The 17,769-nt window shown below is 35.6% G+C and overlaps 2 protein-coding genes across 2 annotated transcripts; both read left to right on the top strand.

The window, feature by feature from the left end:
• The first annotated feature begins 1,354 nt into the window (after positions 1–1,354).
• LOC135729710 (uncharacterized) lies at positions 1,355–8,199 on the top strand. Its single transcript, XM_065247541.1, has 11 exons — positions 1,355–1,493; positions 1,929–2,426; positions 2,511–2,657; positions 2,739–2,861; positions 2,955–3,196; positions 3,357–3,497; positions 5,376–5,590; positions 6,255–6,522; positions 6,602–6,762; positions 6,954–7,192; positions 7,573–8,199. The coding sequence occupies exons 1-11, from the start codon at positions 1,490–1,492 to the stop codon at positions 7,821–7,823; spliced, it is 2,289 nt and encodes a 762-aa protein (XP_065103613.1). The 5' UTR covers positions 1,355–1,489; the 3' UTR covers positions 7,824–8,199.
• A 5,228-nt stretch (positions 8,200–13,427) lies between these two features.
• Positions 13,428–17,520, top strand: LOC135729728 (E3 ubiquitin-protein ligase NEURL3-like). The gene is made up of 4 exons (XM_065247562.1): positions 13,428–13,559; positions 14,623–15,129; positions 15,573–15,734; positions 16,505–17,520. Exons 1-4 carry the CDS (start codon positions 13,514–13,516, stop codon positions 16,675–16,677), a joined length of 888 nt encoding a protein of 295 aa, XP_065103634.1. The 5' UTR covers positions 13,428–13,513; the 3' UTR covers positions 16,678–17,520.
• Positions 17,521–17,769: the final 249 nt, after the last annotated feature.

Here is a 17,769-nt window from a genome sequence, read left to right as displayed (position 1 = left end):
TATAAACATACAAATATTTAAAATGAAAGAAAAGACCCTCAAAACAACCAATCAAAACGCAAAAAAAGTTTCATCCTATCTTCATTTGTTCTCTTTTATAACCTCTTAAATATGGGTAGGTTTCTTATAAAATACCAAATTTTGAGCAAAAAGCTAAAATAACTGCAATTTTGTAAAAGATTTTTGTTAGAGATCAGATTCAGAACGATGTTCAAAACAAACACAGAGTTTAAAATTAATTAAATTAGTTTTTGCTTCAGTTTTTATAAATTGGGTAAGAGTGCCATCTAGTGGATAATAGCGAATTACAGATTACCATAAAAACTCATCAGGGAAGCGTCGTTGGCAGGGAAATGTTTTCTCCCAACAGACCCTTTTACTGTTTGTACACAATGATGACATGGCAGCGTATGCGCGCGCATTTAGGCAACGGAAGTATCGTAAGAATCAAAAGTGAAGCAACACAAACAGTAAGTTATTTTTAAAAAGTTGACTTTATGAACATTTTCAACACAGCAACCAGATCCGTGTACTATAGGGGAGTGGATAGAAGACGTTAGCAGATGGCCAAAAATAAAGTTGCCAGATACATATATACGTATATTAGTATATTATATTTGTGCAACCAAACGCAACAACCAGACAATTTGATGCTGGGAAACCGTTTTAATAAACTTTCTGAGTTGCTACCACGTTAGAACCACTGGGGAATAACACCACTTCCGTTGCCCAAATGCGCGCGCAGGCTATTTGATCACGTGAGCTGTAAAAGGGTCTATTGACAAGATAACTCGAGATATCTCGTCAATGGCAGGGAAAGAGTTAATTACATTGAGCATTGGAGTTTACAGTGAAATCATAATGTGAAGAACAATGTGAAAATCATGTCAAAGATTCAATCATTGAGAAATGACTGAAATCAAACTTTGATGCTCATTATTAGATTATGAGACTTTGTCTGGATTTGACAGATTTTTTATAACAGTGATGTAAATAGATGGAGTACATTTGCTTAATGGTCATTAAAATAATGTTGCAATGCTAAAATAATCTTAACTTTATCCAAAAAATAACTTTATATTTCCTTTTAATTTGGGGGTAAAATTGGATATACTTCTCAATGAGAGTTACCCCTCAGGTATTTTACTCAAATAGATTTCTTAGAAACTAAAAAAACACAATGACATTCCTGAAAGAGAGCATGTTATGTCTCTTATGTCTTATCGCATGTAATTCCCTTCAGGGAAAGCACAAAAAGTCAGTAAATTTTTTCTGGGCTCCACCTGTCTATTAGCCCGTCCCATTTACCTTTCTTGATCTCATACAGCAAGTGAAACTTGTTAAACAGGCTGTTGATTATTATAAGAGTCAGAACGACTTAAAATTATTGCAGTAAAATCTGAAGTCCCTGAGTGGTTTGTAGTTATTTCTCTTACAAGGTTTTTCAATAGCATCACAACCATTTTTATGAAGCAAAGAGTACGCAATAATGAGTAAGTACAATGGTATAAAGCTTTGTTTTATTTCACGGTGTCCTTGTTACAGTGCAATTATTCATTTAAGTACTAACTATTAATGACTAACAACTTGTACTTACTCAAGGGTTGGGGCTTGGTTTAGGCTTATTTGCAAGTAATGCATCATTAACTGTTATTACTATAGTAAATACATGTGACGTGTAACAAACACACTGTAAAAAATAAAATGTATTTTTAATGTATATATTGCTTATGACAGAAGTGTGCATACTTAACCCTCACTAGTTTTTGAAAGAATTTTTTTTACATGATTAACATACAATAACAAATTGTTGGCACACAAATAGACCTTCATTGTTTACAAACATAGGTTGGAGAATGTAATAATCCTACAGTCATCCATTAATGTTACTTTAACGTTTTCCACCTAATTTAATTGTTTGGCAACAGACCACCATCGCATGTGCGGCAGCCGATGTCTGGGTCCGATGACTTTCCACATGGAAATGACAGGCCGATGCGTGACCATCAGCAAAGGAAGGAGACTTGCATCCAGAGACGCCTCCTCCTTCATGAACGGTTTGGCTTTTCTGAGCCGCCCCGTAAAAGTTGACGAAAAGATGTGTATACGAATCGAACGTTGCTCCTCCAGTTGGGATGGTGCTCTCCGCGTAGGATTCACCAACATCTGTCCAAATACACACAGTATGCCACCTTCTTCCATACCAGAGCTGAGGGATACGCCCGGCTATTGTGTGCTGCCAGTGCCTGAGGGCTTATGTGGGAGCAGCGCAGAGATTCAGTTCTGGATCAACCACGCAAGCTTGGTTCTCGTCCAAGGCATGACTGGAGAGAGATTTTACGTTGAAGCAAAGAAACTTAACCTGAATAAACCGCTTTGGGTTTTCATCGACCTGTATGGGAGCACCAGCACAGTGCGCCTTTTGGGTAAGTATGCATGTGCAACTTAAGCTTGGGCCTTATGGATTACTTCAGTTTGTAAAAACTTTTGCTGTATTGTACTGTGTGTAGGCTCAAGAAGAGGCAGTAGGACATCGTGCCCGGATTGTCCTAAGTTAGACCATGCATCTGGCATCAACTGGATTGGCGAGAATCAAGTTTCAAAGAAAAACCAAGATGATACCAATCTCAGTTTCTCAGTAATTAACCACAACAACGGTAAGAATGGTGGTTTAATGTGGCATTTGATTATACTTTACTAAATAAACCATTTTACAGTAATATTCCCCTAATTTACAGAAACAGCAACAATACAGACGACATCTTCTTGTTGGCAACCGAATCTCTTCCTCTTACCGTACGCCGGTCAGAAAACCGTCCCAAGCCCTACAGAACGTACCGAACTCACAAGAATAGGCTTAGGTACATATCATCTTAAAACAAACAAAAACTTTGTATTAAGGTATTCAGTATTTAGGATCTGACAGTTCATATACTGTATGTGACACTTTCTAGGAGTACCTGTTTATGAATCAGACACAGGGGTTGATCTAAACCGGACCTGGAGAGAGCTGAATCACTTCATTTGCTCCAGTTATCCATCCATCGATCTGGATTCCATCGGTTTCAGTGCCGCCAAGGCTGACAAATACGGGAGACTTTGCCGAATACACGCCAACACTCTAAAGAAACTGAAGAAACAGTTGGGGGAGAGCGTGCTTTATATAATACCTGATAATGACATTGTTTTAAATGAGGTAGAGTTGGAATTCCCTTGAATTTTTTAATACTCGTCTGTGTCAATTTGGCATTCGTTTTTTTCGAAGTCACGCTTTGCAAGTCAGCCTGTTGACATTTATATTAAATATAATAAATAAAGTGACCAATGAATTTAACTTGATGACTATTGTTTCACAGATGATCACACACACATTATCATCAATCATCAATAGAAATTCATCATCATCAGACTCTGCTCCGCATCTTCATTTTCAACACAGACACCGACTGACTTCAATCGACAGCTGTTTTTCTGATGCAAGCCCAAACTCTTCAATGGTAAAGATCTTTCAACATATTATTCAAATCACAACATATTATTCTTAAAGGATTAGTCCATTTTCTTAAAAAAAATCCAGATAATTTACTCACCACCATGTCATCCAAAATGTTGATGTCTTTCTTTGTTCAGTCGAGAAGAAAGTATGTTTTTTGAGGAAAACATTCCAGGATTTTTCTCATTTTAATGGACTTTAATGGACCCCAACACGTAACAGTTTAAAATTGCAGTTTCAAAGGACTTAACAATCTCAAAGAAGGCATAAGGGTCTTATCTAGCGAAACGATTGTCATTTTTGGCAAGAAATATAAAAAATATGCACTTTTAAACCACAACTTCTCGTCTATCTCTGGTCCTGTTACGCGCCAGCGCGACCTCACGCAATACGTCATCACGTCAAGAGGTCACGGATGACGTATGCGAAACTACGCCCCAGTGTTTACAAGTGTGGAGAAAGAGGACCGTTCTGACGTTGTTGTATGTGGAATGATATTAATTAACGTCTTTGTGTCAGTTTATTGTTTAAAATGGTCCGCAAATGTGCGTTTTATATATGTAACACGTGACCTCCCTACGTCACTACGCAATTACGTGAGGTCGCGCTGGCTCGTCACAGGACCGGAGATAGACGAGAAGTAGTGGGTTAAAAGTGCATATTTTTTATTTTTCTTGTCAAAAATGACAATCGTTTTGCTAGATTTGCTAGAATTCTAGTCATTTAGAGTCCTTTGAAACTCCGTTAAAAACTGCAATTTTAAACTGCATTAAAACTGTTAAGTGTTGGTGTCCATTAAAGTCCATTAAAATAAAAAAACCTGGAATGTTTTCCTCAAAAACATACTTTTTTCTAGACTGAACAAAGAAAGACATTAACATTTTGAATGACATTGTGGTGAGTAAATTATCTGAATTTTTTTTTATTGACTAATCCGTTAAAAAATAAAAGGTGCTTCACGATGCCAAGAACCTTTAAATTAAAATGGACATTTTTTATGTAATATTGCAGTGTTTATTATGAACAGTTTATCCATGGTATTACTTTTTTTAATTCATGTGCCCCCATAAACTTTAATCAAAATCTGAAAATGTACTTCTGCCCTCTTGTGGCGATCATTCTCTGATGACATCAGCTAGACGGCTTGGGCGGGAGCATCCATTAACTCCGCCCCCTCCAACTGTCAGTCAGCTGCGAGTTCCGTTTCATTCAGAAATGCCTACTTTTATACACCCAATCAATGCACAGTGTAAAACACAAGTCACGCCCACTATTTTCCTTGTTTGGAGAGTCGGTTTCATTCTGAAAAACGTCATAACACATCGATCGCAACTTCTGATTCATAGGTACTTTAACATCTAAAGAAACTTTCTGAAACCTAAAGTTTCTTTGTAGTTAAAAAATTCTTTATATTATGAAAAGGTAAGAAAGAAATGGTTCTTTGAATAACTGACTGAATGGTTATTCAGGGAACCAAAAATGGTTCTTCTATGGCATTGCTGGGAACCTTTTAAAAAGGACATATCATGAAAGTCTGTCTTTTTTCATGTTTATGTGCTTAATTTGGTCCCCAGTGCTTCTATCAACCTAGAAAATGTGTAAAAGATCAACACAGTAACTTAGTTTCGGTTTCTCTGCAGGAATGTTAAAAAAATAGGCCATTGTAGGTCACAAGTGGCAATTTCAACATACTATAATAAAATATCTATTTATTAGTATTTCACATACATACTCTAGGGACACAAATGATTTATTTTACATCTTTAAAAAGTCTTGTGAAATGTACCTCTATTTTTAAGAGAGTAACTGTGCAAGTTCTTATTGCTTTGCTTATAACCTTGACCATGCAATGTAAGACAGTGTTTCTATATCTCTATAACAGGAGGATGTGGATGTTGGATCTTTGCTCAGAGAATTTCAACAAAGCCATCTTACCCCCAAAGAGCAGGTTTCAATATTGGTTCATCGAAAAAAGTTACTGCAGAGTGCTAAGGATGCCATATCCAACAGCAATTTCTCCTGGACCAAAACCCCTCTGGTGACATTTATTGGCGAGGAGGCTCTCGACTGCGGAGGTCCACGGAGGGAGTTTTTTAGGTATGCCACACTCTTAAAAACAAAGATGCTACATGATGCCACATTTTTTAGCTTCTGTTGCCAAATAGGATATATATAATATATATTAGCCACCTCATAAAATACGTACGAATTGCCATGAGATGGCACCAAACCAACAAAGTACCTATCATGGAAGTTTAACTTCACAACTAGATAAACAGTAGACTGGACACAGACAATGGTACACAGGATGGTATATGTGGCTAAAGGGGTGAGGGTGATAGCTGACAGGTGGTGATGATTGAGGATGACGATCAGGTGGGGGGGAGTGGAGGATGATGGGAGATTGAGTCCATAAGGGTGAGAAATAGGGAAAACAGAGGATATACAGACTGGGACTATGACAGTTGGGCAGAAGACCCAATAATTAATTCGGCATGACATGTATTGCTTGTAAACTCATTACTTCAGTGCATTGTGGGGTGATAGTACACTCAATAATGTCCACTATGATTTGGACACCACTAAAAATGGATGTTCCCTCAAATAGTGCACTATTTAAGGGTATAGGGTGCTATTTTATACACAGCCATAATCCTTAATATCATTTAAAATAACCGACAGATTCACATTCAACCAAAAGATGCAAATGAAACACAGACTGTTGTGATTTCTCATTTGACACATCTTCTCACTTCTCCAGACTCCTCATGATAGAGGTGCAAAACTCTCTGGGTATCTTCGAGGGCAAACCAGGACAATTGTTCTTCACCTATGACCAGATGGCCCTGGAGCAGCACAAATACGAGTTAGCTGGAAAGCTTATTGCATGGTCTGTGGCTCACGGTGGACCAGGATTTAAGGCGCTTGATCCCTGTCTCTACCAGCTAATGTGTATCCAGGAGTGTCCACTGGAAAAGTTCGACTGGTGCCTGATACCAGATGCTGACATTCAGAAGAAATTACAAAAGGTATCTATCTAATATTTGTTCTGTTTAAATGATCTTTCTTACGTTTAATCTAACAACTTTTTTCTTTCTTCTTTTTTAGATTTTGTCATGTAAAACGACAGCAGATCTCCATAGGCTGCAGAGACAGGAGGGAGACTGGATTTGCGAGTGTGGCGTTCCTGGAATTTACAGACCTGATATTTCCATTCGAGATCTACCAAAAATTTACTCCTATGCTGTTCAGCACTACATATATCTTAGGTAGGCCAAAAGATGTTTTTCATGTATCAAAAAATCCTTAAATTATTATTCACCTAGGTTGTACAGTCTGCCATTTGTTGTTTTGGTAACACTTCACATGGAAAGCTTATAAAGTTTTTCTTGATATGACTAATAACAAAAACACGATAACAGAGTTGTGTTAAGATGTGTTCCTGTGTTGTTTTTCACAGAACCTCTAAAATGATTCATCAGTTTACAAAGGGACTGAATGCTTATGGACAGTTTTGGGATTTGGTTAAATCTTACTGGGCTGACTTCTTGCCCATCTTTACCAACATGCATGAGCCGATATCAAGAAGCACCTTCAGGAGCCTGTTTCAGATCCAATGGAGTAAACTAACGTCCAACAGGAGGATGGCTGAGGAGGAAACTATTAAGTGCTGGGAATTAGTACTTAAGATGATTGAGGGTGAGTTTACTCTTGTTACGTAGTTTGTTAAACATAAACCTGCATACTAACTTCATATAAGTGTATATGTTCATATATAAAACGTGAATGTATACTCAAAAAAATGCTGTGTGATTTTCAACCCAGCATTAGGTCAAAAAGGGACGAACCCAACCCGTTGGGTTGTAATCTAACCTGTACTAAATCAGGTTTCAATCAAACATGCTGTGTTGTTTTATCCCATTGTTGGGTCAAATATCAACATTTTCTGAGTGAATTTAACCCAATGGGCTGGTTTCATCCCTTTTTGACCTAATGTTGGGTTGACCTATACTCTAAAAGAGCGCAATAGTTAAATGACATCATATTTGGAGATTGACTTGTTCTCTTTTTTCTTTAAGACAAAAAAACAAAGTTACATTTTGAGGAGCTTTTGGTTTTCGTAACTGGAGCAGATGAGATCCCGCCACTGGGGTTCCCCCAAAATCCGAGCATTCACTTCTACCAGCCAGAGAAGCGTGGATGTCGTTTTCCGTATGCTAACACGTGCACAATGAAATTGTTCCTTCCCAGAGGAGTGAAAGATGAGGTGGAGCTTCAGCGAATGCTCACGAGAGCAATCAGAGACTCAGTGGACTTCGGGAGAACATAAAAGTTTATGGAGGAAATCTTTTCATTCATAAATACATCTATAAGCTTTTTATGGTTTCAGTTTTTAAGCTAATTACTCTACAGTGACCTTTCTTTGATAAACTTTCCTTTTGTTTTGCACAACATGTCTGCCAAAATTCGTAGCAGTAATTGTTGTCAGTCATGTTGAAGTGGCATCATTTCATCATTTGAAACGATGAAATATGTTTATCCATCCAATGTTATCTATTTATTGAATAAGCTATTATTTCATTACTGTAAAGTGACTTTTATATGCTATATTTTATACATACATTATGCAATCATTTGGGTATATTCATTTTATACTTGTATTTAAAAAAATGTATATTTTTATTTTCTTACAAAATGTCAAACATGAAGCAAATAAACTTTAAAAGAAACTTAATAAAATGATCCCTTTGACTTCTTTGATGTCCCGTTTTATGTCTTTATGTGCTGTTGTGGTTTCCCTTTTCCTTGAATGAAACAGTTTTCAGTCTTAGGTTTTTATTTCAAGAGATAGACTTTTATTATCCGGACAAATAAAAGCTGAGTTCGTCCTAGTGAATCAACCCAGAACCAAATGAGGTCCTGAGAAGATCCTGCAAGATCAGCCTGACTCTCTCTGTGCCATGGCTGGTATATATAGGTTTTGGTTTCCCCTCACTCCATGCTTAATATAGGTTTATGTTCAGGCTTTAAATATGAAGAACCCACATGACATCACTTTTGTAAAGGTTACCATAGGTCATCGTATGCATTTATTTTTTTCTGATGATTGCAAAAGAGTAACTTAATAAACAGTTCGAATAATTTAAGTAAAGTCATTACCACAGCCACTGTCAAATCTATTTCTTTCTGTATTATAATAAGCTTAAATCACGTTACACATTTATTCACTTATTTGGGGCATCCGCAGAAGCTTAAATGGGGGGTTTGGGAGAACATAAAAGTATATGGAGGATATCTGTAATAAAATATACTGTAATTACATCCATAAGATTTTTTATTGTTTGATTTCTTATTACTGTACAGTGACTTTTATATGCTTTTTTATTATAGATAAAAGTCAAGATACATATCATGACCTTGTATTGCAAGTGTAAGTGAAAAAAGGTTTACATAGCAATGGTGGATTGAATGTTTTGTTCATATTAAAGAGAGCACTTTCCTTTAATTTTGAACAGCATGTCTGCCAAAATTCGTAGCCGTAATTGTTTCAGTCATGTTGAAGATGCATTATTTGATAGGTCTAAAGGGATGAAATACGTTAATCCATCAAATACAATGTTATATTTATAGAATAAGCTATTATTTCATTTCTGTAAAGTGACTTGTATATGCTATATTTTATATACATACATTATGCCATAATTTTGGTATATTAAATCTATACTTGCCAACATGTAAATAAACTTTACAAGAAACTAAATGAAACTAAACTTTTGACTTCTTTGATGTCACGTGTTTTGTCTTTGTGTTCTTATCTATGTGCTTACATCATTATTTGCTGTAAAATATAAACCAAAAAACTTTTATCTTATCTGCTTTTGGATAGTTCACCCTTCCCAAAAAAATCTGGCATCATTTATGCACCCTAATGTTGTTTTAGACCTGTATGAATTGCTTCTTCTGATGAACACAAAAGTTTTTCATTTCAGGATTTTTCTCAATTTAATAAACTACATTGGACCCCAGCACTTGGTAGTTTTAATGCAGTTTCAAAAGGCTCTAACAAAGCACAAGGGTCTTATCTAGCGATATACCATTGTCATTTTTGGCAAGAATAAATAAAAGATGCACTTTTAAACCACAACTTATTGTCTTCTACCAGCCATGTGACGCGCCAGCTCAAACTCACATAATTGCGTAAGCTCGTCGAAAGGTCACGTGTTGCAGATGAAACCTACATTTGCGGACCATTTTAAACAATAAACTGACACAAGGACATTCATTTGTATAATTTCACATAAACAACGTCGGAACGCCACACTTGTAAACACTGGAATGGTACTTTGCAAACATCATCCGTGACCTTTTGATGTGATGATGCATTACGTGAGGTCGTGCTGGTGCGTCACACCGCCTGTGGAAGACGAGTAGTTGTCGTTTAAAAGTGCATATTTTTTATTTTCTTGCCAAAACAATTTTTTTTTACTATAAGACCCTTCTGCTGTTAGTTAAAAAAGTTACATTTATAAGACAGACATGAAAGTCACATTTATTTAGACATATAATATTTACAGTACAGCAAGAAACCCACTATCCTTTTTATTTAATTTTGTCCCATACCTATTGGTTGCTGTAGCTTGTTTCATTGTATGCATTGATGACTTGATGTCATGATTGTATAAAATTTCGAATAACATAATTAAATGTTTTGTTTTAATCCTAATGCTGTTTCACTAGTTCGCCTGCGCATTCAGTCTATTGAATGATGGTAAAATAAAATTTGGCTTGCTGTCCTCAGAGGGAGCTCGAACCCGAGACTCGGCTCGAGGCCCAAGTTCAGAACCCCCATTGTAACACTGTGCAGAGAGAGAAATGGGCAAAATAAAGGAGGAGAATTGGGGAGGAGGAGGGATGCGGGATGAATCGTCAATGTAAGGCTTGGAGATTAACTCGCTTAAATAGGCTCTCAGGATGATTGACAGGACTGAATGTTTTAGGCTCCTCCCGAACCTACGTTTAAAACTTAATTTTGTTTGTTTTAGTCTAATGATTAACTTATATTCCACTGCCTAACCTTTGACTCAAACCAAAAGCGAAACCATGCTGTGCAGAACATAAACAAACACAGAGTCCAATCATAGACACAGAGTAGCCAACACTCAGTCAGAGTTACTTTATAAACAGTTGAAATATAATTGATTAGTTAATATTTAATTAAAGTCATTACCACATGTATTATAATAAGCTTAAATCACGTTACACATTCACATTCACTTGTTTGGGGCATCCGCAGAAGCTCAAATGGGGGTGATTTGGGAGAACATAAAAGTATATGGAGGATATCTGTCATAAAATATACTGTAATTACATCCATAAGCATTTTTATGGTTTGGGTTATGATTTCTTTTATTTCTTATTTTTTATTATAGATAAAAGATACATATCATGACCTTGTACTGCAAGTGAAAACATGTTTACATTTTTGACTGTGTGGTTTTGTTCATATTAAAGAGGGCACAAAAATTTACTTCAGTCAGAAATCATACATTTAGATTTCTGTCAGCATCATTTTTCCTTTTGTTTTGCACAACATGTCTGCCAAAATTCGTAGCATTAATTGTTGTCAGTCATGTTTAAGTTGCATCATTTAATCGGGATGAAATATGTTAAATACAATGTTATCTATTTATAGAAAAATGAGCTATTATTCATTACTGTAAAGTGACTTGTTTATGCTATAATTTAAACATACATTATGCCATCATTTTGGTATATTAAATCTATACTTGTATTTCAAAAAATGCATATTTTTATTTTCTTACAAATGTCAAACATGTCGTAAATAAACTTCAAAAGAAACTAATGAAACTATCATTTTGACTTCTTTGATGTCACGTGTTGTCTTTATTTGTGTTCTTATCTATGTGCTTACATCATTATTTGCGGTAAAATATAAACCAAAACACTTTTATCTTATCTGCTTTTGAATAGTTCACCCAAAAAAATAAAAAAATTCTGGCATCATTTACCCACCCTCATGTTGTTTTAGACCTGCAGAATTTCTTTTTTTATATTATATTTTTATTTTCTTACAAAAGTCAAACATGTCGTAAATAAACTTCAGAGGTAAACTAAACAAAACTAAAAATTTGGCTTCTTTAATGTCACGTGTTATGTCTTTATTTGTGTTCTTATCTATATGCTTACACCATTAATTGCTGTACAAAAACCAAAACACTTTTATCTTATCTGCTTTTGGATAGTCCACCAAAAAATAAAGAGAATTCTGGCATCATTTACACACCCTCATGTTGTTTTAGAACTGTAGACCTAGAAATGTTAATAAATGATGATAAGCACACAGCTGGTGGAAACCATCTATTTGTACAATCGTTCAGATACAGGAGGAGAGCACAGTCTCATTGTCCTTGACTCGCTGTGACATCACGTGCACTTGTTCAATGACAATAAAATTTATATTTTTGTGTCCAGGGCCATTATTTACTTTAAAAAATACTTTATACATGTATGAAATATGTCACTTTATTCTATAAAACCAATTTGGTTGGTTTAAATACATTTTCAATATTTAAATATAAAGTTTCCTTGGTATCAAAAACTGTCAGCAGTTTAAGGCTATTAATAAAAAATGGTGTTTAAATGAATAAAAATGTCAAATTAAAATACTTTGTATTGTTTTATGTTGAAAACCTTTTTCTATAATCACAGTTCACAAATATCACGAATAGCTGTTGGGATAATAACTTTTCAAAACACATGATACCTGACTCAAAAATGCATGACATCTATTTTAAAAATATATATTTTTTTGAAATATGTTTGTGAAGCTTGTTTTGTCATTGACTCCTATAGGAAAATGACTGGTCTCCTACACTGCAAACTGGTGACAGAAGAAGGATGTGATTATTAACTCACTATGCATGTGACTCAAGCAAATCGTGCCAGTCAGTGTCGCGTGAAAGCAAAACACATTTACTAAGAATAAATTACTTAGAAGTATTTGAATGAAATAGCCTATGTTTATACAACAGTATAATAAAACTACAACATATACAATTAGATTTTTTTAAAACATCAAAGTCACATTTATTATATAATATTTACAGTAAGAAACCAACTATCCTTTTTTAGACAGCATTAGTGTTGCTGTACGTCTGTTATATGCTTTCGCCATTTATCACAAAACAATAAACTCAAATCTCTTGTTCACACGAGTTGTTTACAGACTTAAAATAAGAATTGTGCAAAATGAGTCCTAGTAAATGTATTATTATACTGCTGCTGGCTGTTTAACTCGTTGCCACCTTTATCATTTTGTCCCGCGTGTAGTTGCGGTAGCTTGTTTAATTGTGTGCTTTGATGACTTGATGTCATGATTGTTCGTAATTTCATCACATGATTCACATAACTAAATGTTTATTTTTTCCTTATGCCTTTGGGCTTACTATAGCCTATTATACTCACTGCGTAAACCTTGACTCAAACCGAAAGTAAAACCATGCGCCGCACCGAACATAAACACAAACATAAATACAGAATAACCACTCAGTCAGAGTTACTTTATAAACTATGACTTTTGAATAATTGAAAGGTTAAAATTTAAGTAATTACCACAACCAGAGTCAAATCTATTTCTTTCTGTAATATAACTAGCCTAAATCACGTAACATATTTATTCACTTATTTGTGGCAATCCGTATGAAATGCGTTTTTTTGTTGTTGTTTTTTGCATTCTTTATATAAAAATTTTAATCATAGCAACGACTTTTTCTTGTATGGACAAAATGTGTGCATTACCGCATCCAGAAATTCCCAACAGTAACTGTTGTCAGTCATGTTGAACAGATTGGGGTAATTTGGTTGTACTTTCCAGAACCGCGCCCCCTTCCTATCCTCGTCCTATAAGGAAAACACAACACTTATGGCGTGTACACAGCATTAAAAGCCACAAGTTTACTTTCATTTAAATAAAGAAGCTAAAACATTCAAGTGAAGAGCATGACAGCGAAAAAGAAGGAGAATCAAAGGCAAATGATGACAAATGGTAACTTTTTCTTCATATATTTCTGTATAAAGGAAATATGTAACTATCTGAGAGATAGATAGATTTAAAGAGATTGAATTATGTTTTTATACTGAATGATAAATTGTGGGGCAAATGCTATACTTTCATACTTTCAAATGCTATATTTTTGCTATAATTCTTTGCAAGCTTGTTGCACTTAAAAAATATTATTAATAATAATAATAATAAATAGTTAAATAAACTTAATTCAGTTAAGGAAAGTTTCCACGCAGACAGTCTGGTAAAGCAAAATATGTTAATTTAAACAAAAAATAAATGTAAATTTATGTGCCATGCATGCTGTATGTTTGTAGTATTATCTTTAACACGTGTGCTCAATTTTTGTGTAGATGAAATATATTTATTTTTTGTTATACATTTTATGCTAATTAAGTAATAAGCTAATTATTTACAGTAAATAAATTGTACCATTTACTATTCAATATTAACGATGAGATAGGTAACGTGTGTTAATATTTGGGAATCCGAAATAGAATAGTATAGACCCTTTTACAGCTCACGTGATCAAATAGCCTGCGCGCGCATTTGGGCAACAGAAGTGGTGTTATTCCCCATTGGTTCTAACGTGGTAGCAACTCAGAAAGTTTATTAAAACGGTTTCTCAACATCAAAATGTCCAGTTGTTGCGTTTGGTTGCACTAATATAATATACTAATATACGTATATATGTATCTGGCAACTCTATTTTTGGCCATCTGCTAACGTCTTTTATCCACTCCACTATAGTACACGGATCTGGTAGCTGTGTTGAAAATGTTGATAAAGTCAATTTTTTAAAATAACTTACTGTTTGTGTTGCTTCACTGTTGATTCTTACGATACTTCCGTTGCCTAAATGCGCGCGCATACGCTGCCACGTCATCATTGTGTACAAACAGTAAAAGGGTCTATAGAAAACTCCAAGTGACTTTGAAAGCAAACAATTGCGCCCTCTTCCGTCTATAACGTTGTATAGACGTTGCAAAATAGATGATTTTCATCCAGTTTGCTTTATTCTCTAATAACACTTTTTTTCCTCCAGATTCAGTGCATCGGTGCGTGTGTCACAAGCGCACCAGTTTGGGACCCCTGTCGTTCCACTCAAATGTGAACGGTCCTCTGATTACGCTGAGTGACGGTGGGCGACGGGCGACCAGAGATGAGTCGTCATTTCGCCACGGTCTGGTGTTCAGCGCGCGACCGGTACGGATCCGAGAGAAGATGCGCCTGCGGGTCGAGGGCTCTACGGGGAATTGGCACGGCTCGCTTCGGATCGGTTTTGCCAATGTTTTACCCGAGGAGACAACGTTACCCTCAATGGCTGTTCCAGACTTAACCAACTCCTCCTCACTATACGCAGCAGCGATACTTCACGAGGACACGTGTTACCCAGGCTCAGAGATGGAGTTCTGGATCGACAGCTATGCCAGAATTTGCATACGAAGTTCTGATGGTATCACCTACTGTCAGCCGACTGCTCTGAATATCCACTGGCCCATCTGGGCGATGATTGACATCTATGGACAGACAACCGCAGTGGTGCTGCTTGGTGAGGGCTTTATGTTATTAAAACGCAGTGTGTAATGAGAGCACCAACAAAAATATTTAAAAAGAAATTGGTAATTATCTTGAACATTTAAGCCTATACTCAAGGTGCTGTCCCATAGGTATAAATATGTATACTTTTGGGACCAATAATGTACCCTTGAGGTGTATTTTTATTATTATGTACTCTATGGATGCACTTTTAAAAAAGTATATACCGCCACAGTGACAGCTTTTGCATCTTTTTCTGAGAGTACTGTGGCGGTATTTTTTTAAATGCTGAGTCATTTCACCTCATTGTTGGGTCAATTATGGACATGTTCTAGGTTAATGTAACCCAATGGATTTGGGTTGTGTGTAGGTGCATAGCTTAAGCAAATTCAAGCATTGTTTGATAAATACTGTACGTCTTAATTGCTTAACATTGTGGTTTAATTTGTGTTTTAGGTTCCGAAAAGAAAGGTCTGCTAGGCACCTATAGATCTTGCCCCGCTCTGAAACACAAACACACTGATGATGAAAACTCTGTCTATGGAAACATCAATAAAGAAACACTGGAAAGACTGAAGAAACCAATGAGCATGCAGATCCATGAGTCTGATAACACAGGTAAGATTATCTCATAGCAGGTGTAAATGAATGCTCTAAAAAGATTCAATTTGGAGTGGAAAAGTGTTGCAAAATTATGTCAAAGATTATGGGAGTCCCCTAGCTAAGCCCACTCCCATGTCATTATAGATTCGCCAAGATTTTACAAAGTAAGATGTGATCCTGTTTAAAAAAAATAATAATTAAAGCACCAAACCAAATCCTAAATCTAACAATCTGTCAATTCCTCCAGAAAACAGTGTGAGGCGCACTTGAGAGTTTACATTTATTTCAGACAGAAATCTTTTGGATTCGTTTATTTGCCAAATTAGGACAAATAATGGCAGCATGAGAATAAAAAAATATTTTAGTTAAAATAAAAACCAGGGGACCCCCCTAATTTATATTTTTGTGCTTTATAGGGGTTCCCTCAATGTTTATAGGAGGTCTGGGTTGTAAATATATATATTAGTTGCAAAGCTGGCCCATTAGTTTGCTGGACCTTACAGTATGAAAATGGGCCTACCAGTGGGGAAATTATCGCTGAAATATACTGCAAATATAATACATGCCTATTTAATTGGTTTAAGACTTAAAGAAACAAACACCTTTTACAGAATTATGTATTTAAGTATAAGTTATTTTCAACCCAGCATTGGATTTAAAAGGGATGAACCCACCCAACACATCTAAGACAGAATTTTTGCATATGCCTTATTGTCACATGATTATGAATTTAATTTCTTACTGATGTATATATGTAGATAAACAACATGTATTTTGTTTTTCAGGTACTGAAGCCTTTGACTCTGAAGACTGTGTAGTGTGTTGGAGTGAAAAGCCAAACACTCTTCTGAGCTGCGGTCATAAATGTGTTTGTACTCCATGTGCAATGAAGATCTATGAGATGTATAAGACGTGTCCTTTGTGTCGTCAGTGCATACGTTCCATCCATTTTAGCTAGTGGCCACACCAGTTTGTTATCCGCTTGTTAAGTTATGACGTAAAAATACCATCTCCTGGTCCAAGCCTCCACTCGCTTCATTAGGGACTACAATCTCAACAGCCGTTTATGAGCCATATTTATTCATATCACACATTTAAGCTATATTTTTATATAAACGTGTGGTTTACACTACAGTACATTCTCCAAGCTCAGAATGTCCCAGAGAACAAAACTATAATTATTCATAAAAGATTCATTGCTTTTTGTCCATCTAGGATTTCAGTATGAGATAAAGTTTTTTTTATGTGTGCACTGTGAGTGTTTATACAGTTGCTTAATTTGCGTAAGGCATCTGATGGAGCATTTGGACCCAGAAGTTGATGTCAAACTTAACAAGCAGATTGGTTCATGCACGTTTCAGTGCTGTGGTTATGTTATGTAGAGGTTTGTCATTGTACCCTCCACATGCTGTACCTCTGTATTATTACCTCTGGTTTGTAAGTCACTTTGCATAAAGGGATCTGCACAAATTATTTCACAGTTTACATGTTTATATGAATACTATATACTATGTATACCATAATGAACATATAAAGACTAAATGTAAATATTGTATGTAAAAATGTTGATGTCTATGTTTGGATTACAAAAATGTGTTTATTGAAAGTTAATTAATATATATTGTAGCATAACAGTGTAAATATGTTTGCAACACTGGTTTTACACTTTTGTATTAAATACATTTTTTGTACATACAAAAAACACAAATCATGTAAAAATCATGTGATCATGTTACACTCAAAACTCAATTCAACAATGCAGTTTTTGTACCATTTTTTCATTGTCTATTAAAGTTTTATAAGAAACAAAAAAAATTGTGTACTTTTTACTGAAAATTTAGTTTAATTGACTTTAAACCCTTTGATCTAATGGTGGTGTTGAGCGCTGAAAATGCAAACTTTACCTGTAATTAATAATCAGGCAATAACTGATAGCCCTCTCAGTGCCACATATTGACAGTACTCCCTAATGGTGCTAGGCGAACTGTGGGGGCAGATGGCTGTGCCCAGCCCCAGGTTGGGCCCGTTAGACCAAGGGTACTGGGGAAGG

The sequence above is a fragment of the Paramisgurnus dabryanus genome, chromosome 11 (assembly GCF_030506205.2).
Source record: "Paramisgurnus dabryanus chromosome 11, PD_genome_1.1, whole genome shotgun sequence".
NCBI classification, from domain to species: Eukaryota; Metazoa; Chordata; class Actinopteri; order Cypriniformes; family Cobitidae; genus Paramisgurnus; species Paramisgurnus dabryanus.
Note: the sequence above shows the minus strand (reverse complement) of the source record. Positions and strands in the feature narration are given on the sequence as shown.

Excerpts from the sequence above, each read along its gene's own strand:
- LOC135729710 (XM_065247541.1), top strand. Across the intron at positions 6,523-6,601 it reads TTCAGAAGAAATTACAAAAG|ATTTTGTCATGTAAAACGAC; the intron begins GTATCTATCTAA and ends CTTCTTTTTTAG. Across the intron at positions 6,763-6,953 it reads CAGCACTACATATATCTTAG|AACCTCTAAAATGATTCATC; the intron begins GTAGGCCAAAAG and ends TGTTTTTCACAG.
- LOC135729728 (XM_065247562.1), top strand. The coding sequence starts at position 13,514 with ATGACAGCGAAAAAGAAGGAGAATCAAAGGCAAATGATGACAAATG. Across the intron at positions 15,130-15,572 it reads AACCGCAGTGGTGCTGCTTG|GTTCCGAAAAGAAAGGTCTG; the intron begins GTGAGGGCTTTA and ends TTTGTGTTTTAG. Across the intron at positions 15,735-16,504 it reads CCATGAGTCTGATAACACAG|GTACTGAAGCCTTTGACTCT; the intron begins GTAAGATTATCT and ends TTTGTTTTTCAG.